We start from the raw sequence: 17,066 nt of genomic DNA on the forward strand, positions 1-17,066 counted from the left end.
TTATTTTTCCCGTACTCAGTTCGTCAATTTGACCGGAAAATCCTTGAAAATTCTGCCCTATTTAAGTCTCGGAGAACGTTTACTACATTTTTATTGAAATGCTGCAGTATTCACAGCCGAAACGAAGCTTCCTCTGTTACAAAACATAAAAACGAGGTTGAATGAACCACCGTCCGAAAAGCCACTTGGCGTGGCAACTTACAGAGCCACTCACGCAGCCACAAATTGCAAATTAATTGGCTTCTCGGATAAGGTCTTACCGGAAACTCATTCTGGATGAGCCGAGCCGTCCGCCGGTTGCGTCGAGAGAAAATAGGTCATTGGACGGTTTAGAGTACGTTTAACTCAACGGTTCTCCGCACAATTGTCTACCAACCAAAGAGGAATAAGAAAAATTCTTACCAATGTGATAGCTCTCTAATTAGAGGCTCGAGGAACATTTTTGCGTTATGAAATTTCGCTTAGATTTCCAGCTCCGAGTCAAAACGACGTCAACATCTTCGGTTAAAACCTTTTGTGCAGTCTTTCGAAACTTCCGATCATTTCATAGAGTTTCCATCGAGAAATATCAGCAGGATGCGACTCGTTATCGAGAAACGAAAAAAATGGTCTACAATGCAATCCCATTATCGTATATGACACCAACGTCTCTGTCGAAAAAAAAACATGGAAATCGTTTTCGACCCAGTGATCAAGTTCACTTTCGAAAAAACGAAATTTCTCGGCCAAGGTATGAAAACAAAAGGTATAAATGAAGAACAACTTTTTTATTCTTTTTTTTTCTTTTGGTTTTTTTCATTGATATTATACATAGTCAAATATATACGTATGTGTATATACGATATGACAATTAATCAGAGTCAATGCGTTATGCATTTAACACATTCTTATGTACACATACATATATATCTATATATATATATATAATCAAATTATATATACACATATATATATATATATTGTTCATATATACTATTATTCAATAACGTCCTTGCGTGAGCCTCGCGCGAAGTTCCCTTATTATGATTAATAACTTCATTCTTTCCTCGAGTATCATTTCATCGTCGTAACTTTTATTCATTTATTCTTTTTCTCGTAATTACCATCGATTAAATTCGTTATGTACCGTGGCTGGCAGTGTATTTGACTAACTAGCTATTTATCCGTTTTAACGTCATTTATGTCGACGAACCGTGACTTTCCGGTGATCGACGATTTTTTCTTCACGATATACTTCGTTTTTTCGTTTATTTATTTTATTTTTATTTTTTAAATTATTTACTTGGTTTCTTTTTTCTTCAAATTTCTACTTCAATCACCCCCCCCCCCTCCCCCCCCCCCCCCCTGGACACTTGTGAAATATTAATTGGCAATTATTTTTCGTAGCTTTCTGGTAGCCAAAGAACCCTACAAACGCGTCACACACTTTCCTCGGTAATTCAGCGAATTCATTGGAATATTTACTCCCTTCGTCACATACAAATTTAGTTTTTTTGTTTCTTGTACCATACACCTCCAGCACAAAGTTTCGTAACAAATTATTTTAGATCCTCCAAGCACACTAGGGCTCGAATCATCCACCCAAAGTTTCAACTCAAATTTAAACTGCTCATCATATGAAAAATGATAATTTTTTTTTCATAACATGCTAATTTTCGTTTTTTAATTTGCAGTACCAGAAGTCTCGGACAATCTGGAATTTGTGGAGGAGCTTTTTCATCACTACGGAGAAACCTGTACTTTGAGGGTCAAATCCAGTGATTCGCAGTGCAAATTGTATTTTACAATTTTCCAATAATTTCGTTCTACAAAAACTTCGGAACTTGGCGGTTCACAATAAAATCTGAAAGAAATCAGCCGTTTTCAGAAAGTTACGAACACTCGTGAATATCAGCAGAGCAGAATTATCAAAAATTGACACACAAATGTGCAGCGATTTTTCAAATCGATTTTTCGGTTCGTCGCACTTTTGGTTTTGAGCAAAATTTGACTTGAAGAGAAATGGATTTTAAAAGTATTCAGAAAAATCAGCAAATTCACGTCATTCAACGACTCAAAGATGCATTTCCGTCCGTCGAAGAACGGTTTTTTTTTCGATCAATACGTCGATAATATTTTAAGATGATTATTTTAATAATCGCTAAAGAATGTGAGCAATTTTTCGAAGACGATTGAATTTTTTCAGATGTTTGCTCAATTGCGAAGTTTCGGAATTACAATTGTATTTGAAATGTTTAGTCGAGAAACAAGTGTAAAAACAAGTTTTACCCAAGTTTGTTGAAAAGCTTCTAGCCAACAAAAGTTAAATATTTTCTCCAAAATGGCAATTGGCTCCATATATGACGCTTTTTCTGACGTATTAACAGCATCTTTGACTGCCCGGATAAAATCGATGGTTGGGCGCACGCTAATGAGTTTTACTTATTTATTTGCGTTTTATTTTTATTTTTTCTCCTATGTAATTACTAATCAAGGCTCTAAATGCTCCCTTCGATGCTCCGAGTTTCAAAGGTCGTCATTTTTTGAATACTTGACGTTTTTTTTATATTTCGAAACATAGGATTTTCGTTTTTAGGGGTCGATTGAGTCGACAATTCGTTTCTCTTTCGAAAAATTTCAGTTTATTTTAACGAGTGCGTGTTCGTATAAAAACGCGATGAGGAAATCCTATGCGGTTACATGATAATATGGCTTCGATGCAGTAAAATTTCTATAAAATTGAACGAATACCCACTCGAGTTTACAGTTATATTTCGATAGAATCGTATGTATGTATTTCGAAAGGGAATCATCAAATTTTTGGCAGTTTCATTGAACGTGGCGTTGAAAATATTTTTATAAATAAATAATCCAATCAATTAATATCGTCCCGTCGAAATGAGTTTCCATTTGTATTTCTCGTGGCTATTTTAACAATTCGTGGATTTCCCGTGTGCCATTCGCGGCGAAATATTTCGTGAAATCTTGTAAAACTTTGTCAAAACTTTTGAATTTGTTTGCCGATGAGTTCGGACTGGAGTATAAAATAATCGTTTCGTTAAAACAGTCTCGAAAAATCGTTCGTACGTAAAACCTCGTTATTCGTCCGAACTCGAAATTCAGCATCGCCTGTATCGGGCTCAAATTTAGTCTCGTGAAAAGTGTTTATTCAAAAATACATGAAGGATACGAAAAACCTTTCGTTCGTTGAATTTTTCTCATGGATTCTGCAACTTTTAAGACTTAACCCATAGACAAAAAATCATCAACTTTTTTCCAAGGTAAACGTTATCGTTTGAGCACAATTCTGATGTGTGAGATTATCGTCGCGAAGTAAATATATTTCGGGAAATTCGAGGTTGAAAAAAATCACTGTGAAATTCGTATCGTAAAACCCCGAGCAAAATAAATATTCCTAGTTAATTTTCCCTCCAATCGAGGAATCTGAACCGAAGAACATGAGGGCATTAAACAATTGTAACACAATCGAGTCGATCGGTGCTATAACGGTTGTGCATGTTGATAATATTACGTCGATTTACCCTCCAGAGATCCCTGCAGTAGTTGCTTTCCTTAAACTCGATAATTTAAACGCTATAAAGCCGACAATTTTAACACGAAATGTCACAGCAAAAGGCCTTTTCATGAGCTCAGTCGAGCTGAGTTGGAGCGCTCACTTCGACGCGGCTTGTCAGCCAGAACGTATAAAACTGTTTGTCCCTTTTTTTCTTCGCCAGCATATAAACGTTGCACCAGCCAAAGTTCGAAGTATACGTAACTTTTTTTTTTAATACTCGAGTCAATACCGCGCAGCAGCTTTGCACTGGTCGAGTGAGTGCTACATTTTTTAAAAATACTTTCATTCAAAGTTTCATTCGCCGAATGGATGAACCGACGGCAGATTTACCCTGAGGAATATTTAATAACGATAAATTCACAGAATCATCAACCGGTGACTACATTTCACGACGTTATTTTTTTACGGAGATTTTCCAGAGAGTAATCCACAATTTTCGACGAATTTTTATGCTTCGCGCTGTACTATATCCCATTCCCCGGAAAATTCACCGCGCTTTGTCAAATCGTATTTTCATCTTTCGACGATCTGTCATCATGAACATTCAAATAACTGTAATAAAAATTTTTTTTAACCACTCACTGGATTGGGGATGCAACGGGGAGCGTAAAGCGATGGAGTTCGGAGGAAAATCGACGCGAAAAACTCGGTGGAGGATTCATTGGGGAAGAAAATGAAATTTGAAGAATTGAGAGCGTTTGAAAAGTGCGGATTTTTACCTGAAAAATTTCTATGCAAACGCGACACTGTCGATTTTCAATGAAACTTTGTTTAAGGAAGATCACGCGAATCTAAGAGTTGAAATTTGGAAATATCCTAGAAATATACAGCGTGCATCTATTCTCGGAATTATTATAAGATCTACCGTCTAGTTATCGAAAAAACAATTCACGAAAATCACATTTTTTTAGCCCTTATGGCAGGCACTCTTCTTGTGCGACCATTTGGATTTCATGAAATAGGATCCTCCCAACTTTGAAGGGCCAAAAACGAGAATAAGAAAATATAATGTTTTTAGACATCAATGATGCTTTGGAGAAAGCCTTATTACCGTTGAAAATCACTTGGGAATTGAAGAAGAAAAACACTTGTTTGAGGTTAACGAGTAATAACGACACAAACGTTGGAAGGTTTGACAGCACCATGCGAGCCAGCTAGTTTAAAATATAGATATGCATACGCATATAAATATAAAATGGCTGTTGTCACATTTGGCTTGACGATTTAACTACGAAAGTATTTTATTAGCCGCAATCATTATATTAAAAATTTATCAATCTCATCAAATACGTAACACATAATTTTAATAATTACGAGACCAAATTGTAATCGTTTCATTGATCATGAAAACAGCAAAAAGTTCAGTCACTTTTTTAAATCCAAGTAACGCATGATCTTCCTTAAATGCACTTTGAAAAATGAGCATTCATTCGATGAGTCTCCATCAGGCATTCACCTTGATTCCATGAAAACGTATTCCAAATAGAGTTAACCGGATCTGCCACATTGACTCTGATCGGTGTCTCAATAATTCGTCCGAACTGATCATCCCGCGTGAATGTTCACGGGAGTAGAGCGTTTTTTCCGGAAACATTGGATAAAACGGGACTTTCATTGAACGTGTTTAATCGAACCTAATCTCTATCTCAGACTCTGCATTCTCAAAGTTGATGAGTAAGTATTTATCGGCTGATATATCTTCGAATATGAATCGAGAGGTAATCGCGGTGGGCGATGACATCGAAGATACTTTAAACCCGATAAAAAATAGTGGCAAAAAGTGGCTTCGGTTGTTACGGTTAGATCGAAGGAGTGGAGTGTTTGGAAGCGAGTAACCCAGCTCCGATAGTCCGACCAACGCGTTATCGATATCGGTGATGCGGCGTCGATTCCGCGTTCTCGTAGCCTTTCCAATTCCTTGTCATTGCCTCGTTAACGATTAATACCGATAATGAAAATGTTTGAAAAACTTAATAAACGTATGCGCGTGTGTTTGTGTTTGTGTGTGTGTGTGTGTGTTCTTAAGCTTAATTTGTTTTGCTCTTACGATGATAACGATGTTGATGAGCGTGATGGTGCCTGTGATGAGAGCGAGTTTCCTGAACGGCGGCAACGAGTGTTCTGACAGCTTCTTCGTGGCCTTCGAAGCTATCAGCTTTTTTAAGTTGTCCAAGCCCGGTTGCGTTGGATTCGGCAGCTGCGATGACGGAGGGGCTGATGCCTCGCTTGCTCTTCGGGCGTGGAAACGTTTCCCACGATCTTTGTTTCTGGACGCGCGCTGCAGCTTTGCCGACTGACATTGTTTGTCCGGCTGGAGTGCCGAAGAGCACGGAAAGGGCTTTCCTCGTGTCTTGAGGCGCGCCGCCGGACTGGCCCATGGTGGCATCGACTATGCTCGATCTCGGACTGTTTCCCGAGCCTGTCGTGCTCAGGCTGTCGCAGCTCGCTCTCCGCCTCCTGCGTCCTGAGACGCTTCCGGCGCTTCCTGATTTTTCATTCGGATAAAAAATGTCCTCGGGGTCGCTCATCGGATAATATTTAACGGTTTTCGAGGTCGTCGGTTGCTGCTCGTCCGTCGGGGCGGCGTGCACTTGGGCCTGGACACGTTTCTTGGCTTCTCCGAGTGTCGACGCATCCGATATTCTCTGATAGTCACTCTCTTCCGCTCCTGTTGACAATAAATTATTTAAAGAATTTCTATCGAATCTTATTGTCCGGCTGTCGTTTCTCCATTCGATCGATAACGGGCTCATTTCCGCGACAAAACTCACCGCCCGACTGGGACTGTCGTTGCTGCGATTCCGTGCACCTTTCAGGCTGCTCGTTTCCATCTTGACCGCCGGAAACCGGGCCGTCGGTCACCGCGTTGCTCGAGCTCGCTGCTCCTTTCAACGATCGATACAACGTACGAACTTTACTACTCGACGAAGAGCCTCCGTGACCCGGCGGCGTTTTCGGTTTCGCGTTGTCCGGTGATTTCCTCGATCTCCGTCCGACGCTCCTGTCACGAGCACCCTCCTCGCGACCCGGTGATTTTTTTCGGTCCTCCCGAGGCCGAGCTTTTTCTATCAATTGACTGAGCACTCCTCGTTTCACGTCGGGCTGCTTCGTCGGCCCGTAAACCACGATGTTCCCACCGGAGTCCAGGAGAGCTCCGACTCCTCCCAACGGAGTTCTGCACCGGGTCGGCATCTCCTTCGCTTCTGTTACCACAACAAAACAACGACGAGATCGTCAATTTTTTTTTAACTCATCGCCAAAACAAAAGTGCACTTTCAAATCCATTCTTCAATTTTTATTATATATATATTTTTTTTTTTTATCTATCGATAAATTCAATGATTTTTATGGTTGCAATTATTGATTATCGAGATAAAAGTCTTTAAATGTATGAAGACAAATACACAGGGGCATTGGGACTGCGCGTAAAAAATCGTTTATCTTTCCATATGACGAATGAGCGCTTCTTACGAATTTTATGAAAAAATGCACAATAACAATGAAGTATATAACGAAGATTTGGTAAAAAATTCAAGACGATTGTCTTACTGGTAATAAAGATATGTTCGTGTTGAAGATTAATCGAAATTGCGGTAATGAGCACTCGTATAACTTCGCATTTGCTTATTTCGGCATTTTGTGTCTTCTTGTTGGCCTGGGTCATTCCTGTCACAGCCTCCTGTCTTTTTAAAATACTTCTTCTCGACCCTTTGCGCTCTCTAATGCGATTTTTTACCTAAAGACTGTGTAGCATTTTCGCCAGGGACGAATGAAATTTCGGGTTCAGCCAGCGATGAATCCCCGATTAACAAATGGCTTGTAATTTCATTCGCCATGAGATAAATTGAATAAATGTATTTACAATTTCGAATGAATAACTCTGACATGAATTTAGTGATTATTTAATTGAGGGAGTAAATATCGATTCAATTTAGATTCCCATAAAATACGATCCTTCGGGCATGATGTACCTCAACGAAAAGCCAAAATGTGCTTGGAGCCTTGCAGTTTTCCAAGATTCTTTTTCCCCTTTCGTCTAATCGCAACGGTTTGTTTAAAAGTTTGTTAGTTTAAAGTTTTCTTTTCTCTTCCTCCGCAACTTTTTTCTTACTCCTTTTTCGCGCTCCTCCCCCCTCTCTTACCCTTTTTAGGGAAAGAGGGAGCTTTCATTATTCGAGAAGCTTTGTCGGCAACTGCGGACCATCCGCGTCGCTCCAGCTCTTATCGCCCTATTCTACGCAACGCTTTCAGCCATTTGTCTTCGTTTTTTCTCTTTTTCTACTTTATACTCTCTGGCTCCACTCTGTATTCCACTTTCTCCTTTCTTTCCTAGCCCATATTTCTTTCGTTCTCTCGGAGCTTTGTGTCGCTGCCGAGCTTTTGCCTTCTTCGTAGCCTCTCACACTCTCTCTCTCGTTTGCTCTCGTTCCCTTCAACCCTCTTTTTCTCTCTTTTTTCTTGCTGGACGCTCCGCATGCTCGCCCATATAATAAAAGTATTTCACGTTTTGCATGTGTTCGAATTCGCGGTACACCGGGTGTCCCATTTAAGAGTGAGGCTGCTTTTTGAATAATGCAAAAGAACGCTGACATTTTAAGGCCGTGAAACTTAATGACTGAATATTAAGCTCGTGTCTCTCCGACCAGGATTTACGAGGGCTCGTAATTGACACGAATTCGGCTTAAAGTATTCGATCGATGTGTCCGGTCCGAGGCAAGAAGGGACGAAAAAATAGGGGAAAAAATCTTAACCGGATTCCATGACTCACCAATGAATAAATGACGATTGAAAACTTGAGGGGGAATGTCAGTGTGAAAAAAAAAGCTTGGGCGCAAAAGAGCTTCTGCGCATGGTCCAGGGACAGCAAGACTAATCGGTGAGAACTTGTTTTATATTAATATTTAAGTTACATCGTTCAATTTTATTCTTTCAAAACTTTAAACGCGTTTTTCCCGAAACGATATTTTTTGACCCGATTGACGGCATAACTCTGTCAAATTTTGTCCAATCGACTTCATTCAAAAAGGACTCTCTTCAGAAGTTTTTTTTTCTTTTCTTTTCTTTTTTCAAATTGTTTACTTTGTTTTTATTAACAATTTACTGAAAAATTTTTGTATAAAATTCGATTTTTTTGAAACATGGTCGGTATTTTTTGTCTAATCAAAATTTCCAAATTTCCTACGATGCTGCGATATCTGTACTACTATAATTCAATAATATTTTTTTGAATTTTTCGTTTCGGATGCTTGCTGTCGCACCTGTGCTCGGGGAGTCTCTTATTGAGATACCATTTTGTGAGCGCTCCTCCGCTTAATAAAACTGTACTAAAAATAAAAAAAAGTTGCTTCTATTCTTCAATACTTAAACGAAATTAATACACAAAATTTCAAATGATCTGATCGAGCCGTTTTGCCAAACGATTCCCAAAAAATACCTCATTTCCAAGCCCGTCCTCGCACTGATATTCCCCCTTAAGGGGAATGACAATGAGCCGATTAAATTGTTTCACCTTTCATGTAAAGGGCGTTGTCCGCGCTGGTCGGTGTGTTTCTCGAATGCCGGCAATCTTTGGTAGGCGCGGTTGGCTGAGATTGCTGAGATTCCTGCATTTGAAGACGTGCCAAATGATCCAAGAGTGCTTCGAGGTGTTGTTGGTCGGACGAATCCAAGGCTGCAGCTCTTATCTCGCCAGCGTTGACACCCGCTGTGAATGACTTGACAAACGGCTCGAGCTGCTGGGTCAAGTTCTGTAGTTGTTTAACCTCGCCCCGGAGAGTCACGATGTCATTCATCTGGAAAGTTCAGTGATAAACGATCGTTCTCGGCCGACCTTTTTATCGAGGCGTGCCAACTCCCCCAAATAATGTTTACCTGTGCATGGAATATTTCCTTTTCTACGTGAATTTTGCACAGCTGCTCTTCCCACAGAGCGTCGAATATGTTGCCGAGACCTTCCAACTCGATCTGGTGATGCTCGAGCTGCTGTTCCAGAATTTTACAGTCTCTGGCAACGTGCTCGTACCGCGAGCCCAACGGCGGGGTATTCGCTCTCCGTAGAACCGCCACGTCCCGGTGCAACTCCCCCAGCCGCTCTTTAACGGCCATCAATTGTTGGCTGAGTTCTTTTAACTGGGAATCAAAAGTTCTGCAATGATTGGAGAACGGTGCACTCGAGTCCTGCTGCTGGCCGGTGCTCTTGTTCTGCCCTCTCTGGGAGCTCTTCGCGCTCTGTACAGCAAGGACAAAGTGTTTTTTTTTGTTTTTTAACGTTGACAAAAATGATTATAAACCAGGCGCAATTATTACAGCTGAATAAAAAAAGTTGGAATTTCAATTGAATCGATCCCTGATTTTTCGGTGATTGCTAACCTGAAGTATGATTGGATCCTGTCCCATCATGTGAGTGTGATCGTACAGAGCTTCCTTCTGCCCTCCCCCGACGCTCTGGCCAACGTAAGGCTGAAGAGCCCTAGCAAAATCGTTTCTATAAGTGTTTTTGAGATGAACAGTGACGAGGGGGGGTCTCGGAGGATGGCCGAGCTGCGCGACCCTGTCGAGTCTCTCGAGCATCGGATGAGCCAGCTCCAGGAACTGGTGCTTGGTCGCACCCGTCGTAAAAACAGTGCAGAGCATCAGATGCATCTGAAGGACCGGGAGGGCCGAGCCCAGAGAGAGCAGCTGAGCTCTGACCATCCTTTCCTTCGTCTCGAACTGTCTCTGCAACTCCGTCAGCACAGCCGAATGGGTTTTGTTAACAACCTCTTGCATGCCCTGGCAATAAGCGTTGAGCGACTTTTTTTCACTCTCCAAAGAGCGGCGCAGCTCGTCGAGCTGCGACTTCAATGCGAGAAGGTTGTCGTGGACTCCGGCTTGCAATTCGCAGATGTGATTAGCCGTCCGCTCCATCTTCTTTGATGCTTGTTGCCAAGCGCTCTCAATGTCGACGCAATGGATCCTCGCGTCTGCCGGAGTCTCGCGGAAGCAAGTCGCGCACAGCATGCATTTCGCACTCTGACTGTACATTATGTAGAGTTCACCGTGGGTCGAACAACGTCGCTGAGTATCCTTTGAACACTTGCTCATGTGCACCACTTCGTGGGAAGAAAACATCTTCGCCCGATGAGTCGGCTCTCGACAGAGCGTGCACAGCGCCTGACCTGGATCATTTACAATTTTAACCTCTCGTTACCGCTCCCTCCACCGGTGCATTCGCATCGCATCCGCCCAACCGACATTTATTCATCGACATACAACTCGAGACTCACCGCATGTCGTGCAAAAAAACATTCCGGACTTGTCCCTTTTGTCACAATTCGCGCACGGTGGATTCTCCGAATTAGCCAACTCCACGAGCTGTCGCATCAACTGATCGACCGGTGGAAGCATCGCGCCTTCCTTCAATTGAGTCATTTGACTGGATAACATCAAATTTATTTCATATTTTTATTTACCCCTTTCACGTTTCTTTGTGCTTATACTTTTTGGAACGTGAGCTTTTTATTTTATATGTATATATAAAATCAAACGAGTTCGGTATGAACGCGTGCGCTTTTCTCGTTCATGCATCCTCCCGAAACATCGAAGCCCTCATTACACTTTCAGCAATCCAGATTTTTTCCCTACAGCGGGACAATATTTTTCAAAACTTCCAAATATCGGCCCTTCGACGTTATCTCTATACGTCCCACCGACTCAAAAGTTCGTCCGAATCCAGCAGCTCGGGAACAACTGAATCTCATTTGATCCGAAACCACGGACTAGAGAAATTGAAAAAAAAAAAAAAAAAAAAAAAAAAAAAACCCGGAAAAATCCTCCAACCCGCATTGAGATCGCGAAAAAAAATGTCCCTCGCAATTCCCTTCGAGGGTCAGTGAACAGCGTAACTTTTTCATGAAAAAGTACGAATCTGTAGCGCTTCTACGTGTGGAATTACGAATGCGTACACATTTTTGAAAATTCATCAACATCCTGCGCAAAAAGTTGAGGTGCACCCTGTAGATTATCATTGGCTCTTCGGAGTCCGTAATAATATTGAATTCCTTGACTTCCGGTGGAGCAGTTAGACGTAACGGAGAACGGAGGGTCGAGCTGGCAACTCAGTGGTTGAAAGCACAATTCATGGCTGAGCACTCTCATCACTCAATCAGAGTAACATTCATAAGTGAGAAATTAGATCAATTTGAGTGGTGCGAGGGAAAATATTTGGTTTCGGGGCGGGGGTGGGGACTTGGGAAGTGGCCTCCGACGTCTGGTCTCACAATTGGATTAATTGAGTTTCTTTGGACGGCCGCGGTACATTGGACGTTTCGTTAGAACTGGGTCAACAGTCTATCGTATCAATCGAATCCATTTCGATGCTTTTAATAACACGGGGAGAAAACTTTGAGATACCGCGCGAGAGGAAATCTGATGGCAAAGTTTAGTAACGCTTGAAACCACGCGATTATATTGAGGGAGCGTCGAAGGGATGCGTGTTCCATGATCATCTTGAAGGATCGGAGCCAAACTTTTCCAGCTCATTTAATCTTCGTGATTTCCGTAATTATCTCAAGATCGCATTTCAGGGACGTTTTCCCGGAAGGCATCGCTTCCAGCAGTCTCAAATCTTTTCGTCCCATTGATCCGAACGGTCGTTGGAATAAAAATAAAACAAAAATAAAGAGAAAGCTCGCGTGCTCGCGGATAAAATCAAGAGTCACATTATCGAGGAAACGAATCTGTACGCGGCTGACGATAAAAGTTCGAATTAGGGCTCCCCGGGGAGCTTTTTAAGGGGCAAAAAACGGATGACGGTTAGATTGATACGAGAGAGAAGGCAGGACGCTCAATGACGATCCATTGGCGTGGAAGCGCTTTGATCATCGTTCGGTTCGTCGGTTTCTATTCGACTACCCTCTCAAAACTGTTTAGCCAGGATACCGAGGAGCGATAACTGCATTCATAGACATAATTCGATCCAGCATTGAATAAATGGAGAATCGAAGTGCGAATGTTTTTCCCCGGAGAGCTTGTTTCGTTTACCAATCGAAGAACGTCGAGTTGCCCTTCTCAAAGGACTAACTTAGTCGCGGGACAGAAACAATGGCCACTCGAGAGATCAAGTGCGTTATCTCATCAGTGCGTTATAAAATTAGACTCGCGGTGGGAGCGCGCCGAAAGTTGGACGATAGAGAAAGCAGGGCTAAGTCAAAGCCCCGAAGTGATGTGGGCCTTAATAATTGAATTACTGGGATGCGGAGGGGCGCGTCGGGAGGGGGCTGCTGGCAGACGCAAATACACTTCAAAAGGTACATACATCCCTCGAATTGTTGAATGGAGTTGAAGAGGGAGCGAGTAGGATGAGGAGGAAGAGCGTAAGCATACAATCAGCTCCGTGTAGACAATAAGAATGGCCAAACAATGAATGCCAGAGATCGAGAGATACGATAGGGTTGCTATGCAACTGTGAATATTTTCTCTTTCCATCTCTATCTGTCTGTCAATTTCTCTTTCCATTCCTCCCTTTCTTCATCCCCCCCCCGCTCGATGCCATTCATCGGTCTCTCAACTTTCTTTACTTTCTCGGTGGAAAAGTTGTTGAAACGGAGAGAATGTCAAGCGAGAGAATCGAATGAAAATAGTTTTGTTCGAACGACTCGGAGCTTCCTGGATTCGCGGCGCGTCTAATTAAAAGTAAATTAAATCCGGATGAAAATCTACCGCGTGAAAACAAATACGTTTCTTTCTTCTGTTTTTGTTTTGTTGCCACTATCGTTTGATTCTGTATCGAGCTACGTCGATTCTTGTACAACAAATGGATCTGGGCGCAACGAGCTTTTCAAGTTTTATTCGTGAAATGAAAAAGTTCGTAAACACATCAATGCGGTCGCACATGCTTCATGCACTCGGGCCTACTGGTCGAGGCGTATTTTCCTTTTTTTTTCCCCCCCTTTTTTCGTATATATTTACCCGCAAGTCGGACAGGATATTTTGTTGTCAACGTGAGGTCCCCGAATGCAGCGAGCGCAAAAAGTGTGAAAGCACGATAAGAGGCATGGGTCGTTGTAATAGTCGTGACAAACTCCACAAGTTAAAGGATTCCTCGGTGTGCCCGAGGAGCCGGAAGTGGGATCGTTGTCCCCGAGCCCGTCGCCGAGTCCGGAGCCGGATCCCGCCATCCTCGGGGGGCGTTTTGTCTTCTCGCTCTTGGAATGATCACATCGGGTCACGACCTCTCGGCGAAGAGGGCCCACGAGGTTTAGCCTACTTTGAGGGAGCTGCTGGCCGAGAGCGACGAGAGGTTCAACCTCTTGAAGCGATCCATCCAATCAGCATGACGTCGAGACCGATCGAGCCTTTATCATCGTCCTCGCTTCTTCCCGGCTTTCGCCATAACCTGCTGAGATGGAAATACAAAAGGCACCGATGAGAACGACTCGGAGGGCGGTTTGCGCCTCTCACAGGACAAACAACAATCCACAATCCCATTTAATATTCATGTCAACTCCGAACTCATACGAAAGATAACACTCGGCGTTTCCGATTGGACTTTTCTCAATCGTTCCGATTAATGCTCGCCGTCTCTCGTCGGATTCAGTTATCTCGAGTGGCAATTATTCGTAAGGTTCGCTTGACTCGTTCACCCCGACAATTCGGATATTCGCTTTGACGTTTGCTCCGATTTATCGGATCGGGGAGTGAGCGATGGTATGCGCGGGGTGGTCGAGAGAGCCGGGAAAATATTTGTTTTGTTTCGAGTAGCGCACCTCCTCAGCTCCCAGCCGAGACGTACACGCCCGACGGGGCGTGCTGAACTGTTTACTCTCGTGGCAATCGAACGATCTCATTTCTTTCTACGGCACATCCAGAGCAGGATTGGAATTCCCGGCCGTTCGAGAAGATTCTCAGTTTCGAGGGACGTTACGATCTTCGAAAATCACTTTTTTTCGTAAAACCACTGCCTCGAGATTAATGTAAACATGTTGAAAGGTTTGAACTGGTCGATCTCGCGATTATGCCGGAAATAACGAATCGACCAGGCTTCTCGTCACTGCATCAAAACGTCCTCGTCAATGATCGCTGGCACTCCGAGAATTAAGAAAGATTCGAGGGCTGTCGACCCTCGTCACGTTATTAGCGGCACAACATTTTCCACGCTATTTCCCCATCGAACGAGCCGCCCGAAATATCCCAGCTTGTAAACTCGTTAACAGCGAAACAAAACGACGGAAGTACCTTATGGCAAAAGTATAGAAAAAAAAAAAAAAAAAAAAAACAACAACAACAACAACAACAACAACAACAAACGTAAGAAAGATCAAGAGTTGGAGAAAATATAGTTTATAAAATATACCCGGAGTGCGAGAGCAGCTCGGAGCTGGGGCGGCCAGCAGTGATCCGGATCCGTGGATGCCCGGTGCTGCTGCTACTGGTGCTCCTCCTTTACCGCCGTCATTCTGACGTAGGCTCGGGGTGAGTGAATGAGACGGAGAGAGACGTCGAGCGGGCCGAGGGGGAGGGAGGAAGAGCGATTGTAGTGGCGGGTTGAAAGGGGATTGGGAGAGGGGTGCGGAAGCGAGATCCAGGAGTACGGGCGAACACACGCGAGCTTGCGGAATAGCTGTGAGAATAAAAAACATCAGCAGCATCAGGGGCGAAGCTTCGTCTCCGGGTTGTCGGGAGAGGGGGCCCAGGGGGGGGGTGCGCGTTTTCGAAACTGGTTGCTGGTGGAACAGGGGAGGCTTGTTGGTAGAATTGTAAACGCGCCAGCGCCACTGCCACCACTTTCTTCAAGTATCTACGTCATTGATGGGAAGTAGGGATAGTTTTCGTATGTTGGATTTGCGCTGGCGCACCCCCGCGATTTTCTCCCCGCCGTCGGCCGCCCCCCTCTCCGCCGAGCGGCACAATCCATCGTAAACTTGCTGTGGGAAATCCCTTCTGCCACCACCCCCGTTCATCGCGATGCACCCTCTGGCCTTTCGTCTCTCTATATTACGTACAGGCTTGGTGACTCTCGCACCGATGGATTTGCCACACCTAAAAACTCGTGCTCTCTCTTTTTCTCGATCCCCCTGACAGTTGTACCGCGCTCACATTCTCAGGATGGGAGGAAAAAATCCGGTACACAGTTCCCTCGATTTTACATACGCTTTTCTCTTTCCACCCTTTCTTTCCAACCGTCTCAAGAGCTTTTTCAAAGTTAAACTTGTGCTTTTCATCTCCCCAGTGGCTCGAATCCTCGCGCCCCCCCCTGCGCCCGCTTTTGCACCTCCAGCCCCAGCACCGCCGGCATCCTATTTCTGTACGTTTCCTCAACCCTCCGGACAACGTTCATCCTATTTTATCACATTTTTTCCAATCCTCGCAGTTCCCAACAGAATAAATTAACTCATTCTCGGGATCCTCCACGCCGGGTCAACGGTCAAATGGTCTCCGTTGTTAAGGTCTTCAGCATCCGATGGAGACTCGGCGAGTTTTCCCTCGCCTCGCACCTCGTTGTCTCCGCTCCTGTTATTTCGGGGCTCGATTTGTTGATTATCGCCGCAAGTACATGCCTCACGAAATCCCGACTAATCCCTGCTTCGTTCCATCTCGTATACTCGTCGCGGGGGACGGGCTTTTCAGGATTATAACGTAATCGAAGGGGGTAACAGTCCGGAATGGCTGGGCGCGCGCGCGCGGGAGGCCGGAGCGACGTGAAAACACTTGGAGAATGAAAGAGATAGGGTTGAACCATGCCGCCCCGAAGCCTTGAGGCGTTTTTCGCGTTGACCCCTTGATACGCTTTTCGGACGTGGGCGACTTGAGTGTTGGTGTGTACGTGTGCGCGTTCGGAGTGTGTGCGAGTGAAAATGTGTGCGGGTATTTCACTTCGTAAATTCAGGGAGCATCGGGGGGTGGAAAGCACTCAACCTCTCTCAACGCCCTGCTTTTCGCCTTCCCACCCCGTCCATCCTGCTGCTGCAGAGCATGGTTGGCAACCGGAAACCGCATTGCGCTCCTTCAATTTTTTTTCCCAATTCTTTTTTTTTTCTTTCTATTTTTCACCCTTTCCTTTTTATTACGTGCTCTCCTATTTCGTCGAATATTTTTTGCTCATTATAAAATCAATATTTACATGGTAAAGGACAAAAAGGCCGTGGAAAGAGCTCCGCTCGTACACACCGCTTCAACCGCTCTTGCCCAACCTCTATTTAGATTTTTCGTCAGTGTTATTTCGTCGAGAAATAGAACACGTGGAAGCAGACCCGCACTGCGGCCTCGTTAACGATTCCTTTGCCATTTCTTTTCAGGAATATTTCATTATTCATGCAAATCTATTCGGGGACGCACCAACGTATCCGGCAAACACCAACTTTAGATGCATACGATTTACCAAATATAACGCCTCCGCTCGTGCACTTCCTTCTTATATATTTACTCGGCATTTTACGCGCGAGAAATTTCAAAGTCTCGCGTTCTCATTCGCTCGCTCGTTTGGCCAATAAAATTACGAAGAATCTTCGTGTTTACGCGGTATGGGCCGATC

The 17,066-nt window shown here is 43.8% G+C and overlaps 1 protein-coding gene across 4 annotated transcripts; it reads right to left on the reverse strand.

Annotated features, from left to right (window-relative positions):
* Positions 1–2,598: 2,598 nt before the first annotated feature.
* Positions 2,599–16,448, reverse strand: LOC122413992 (RING finger protein 207-like). Of its 4 annotated transcripts, none has more exons than XM_043424723.1 (8): positions 14,889–16,448; positions 13,505–13,931; positions 10,822–10,970; positions 9,926–10,713; positions 9,428–9,784; positions 9,066–9,348; positions 6,328–6,759; positions 2,599–6,224 (listed from the first exon to the last, which is right to left on the reverse strand). In XM_043424723.1, exons 2-8 carry the CDS (start codon positions 13,711–13,713, stop codon positions 5,584–5,586), a joined length of 2,859 nt encoding a protein of 952 aa, XP_043280658.1. In that variant the 5' UTR covers positions 13,714–13,931; positions 14,889–16,448; the 3' UTR covers positions 2,599–5,583. The 4 variants fall into 4 exon arrangements, with proteins under 4 accessions (XP_043280658.1, XP_043280657.1, XP_043280660.1 ...); XM_043424722.1 differs by having other exon boundaries at positions 13,505–13,934; XM_043424725.1 differs by lacking the exon at positions 13,505–13,931.
* Positions 16,449–17,066: the final 618 nt, after the last annotated feature.

The sequence above is a fragment of the Venturia canescens genome, chromosome 7 (assembly GCF_019457755.1).
Source record: "Venturia canescens isolate UGA chromosome 7, ASM1945775v1, whole genome shotgun sequence".
Classification (NCBI taxonomy): domain Eukaryota; kingdom Metazoa; phylum Arthropoda; class Insecta; order Hymenoptera; family Ichneumonidae; genus Venturia; species Venturia canescens.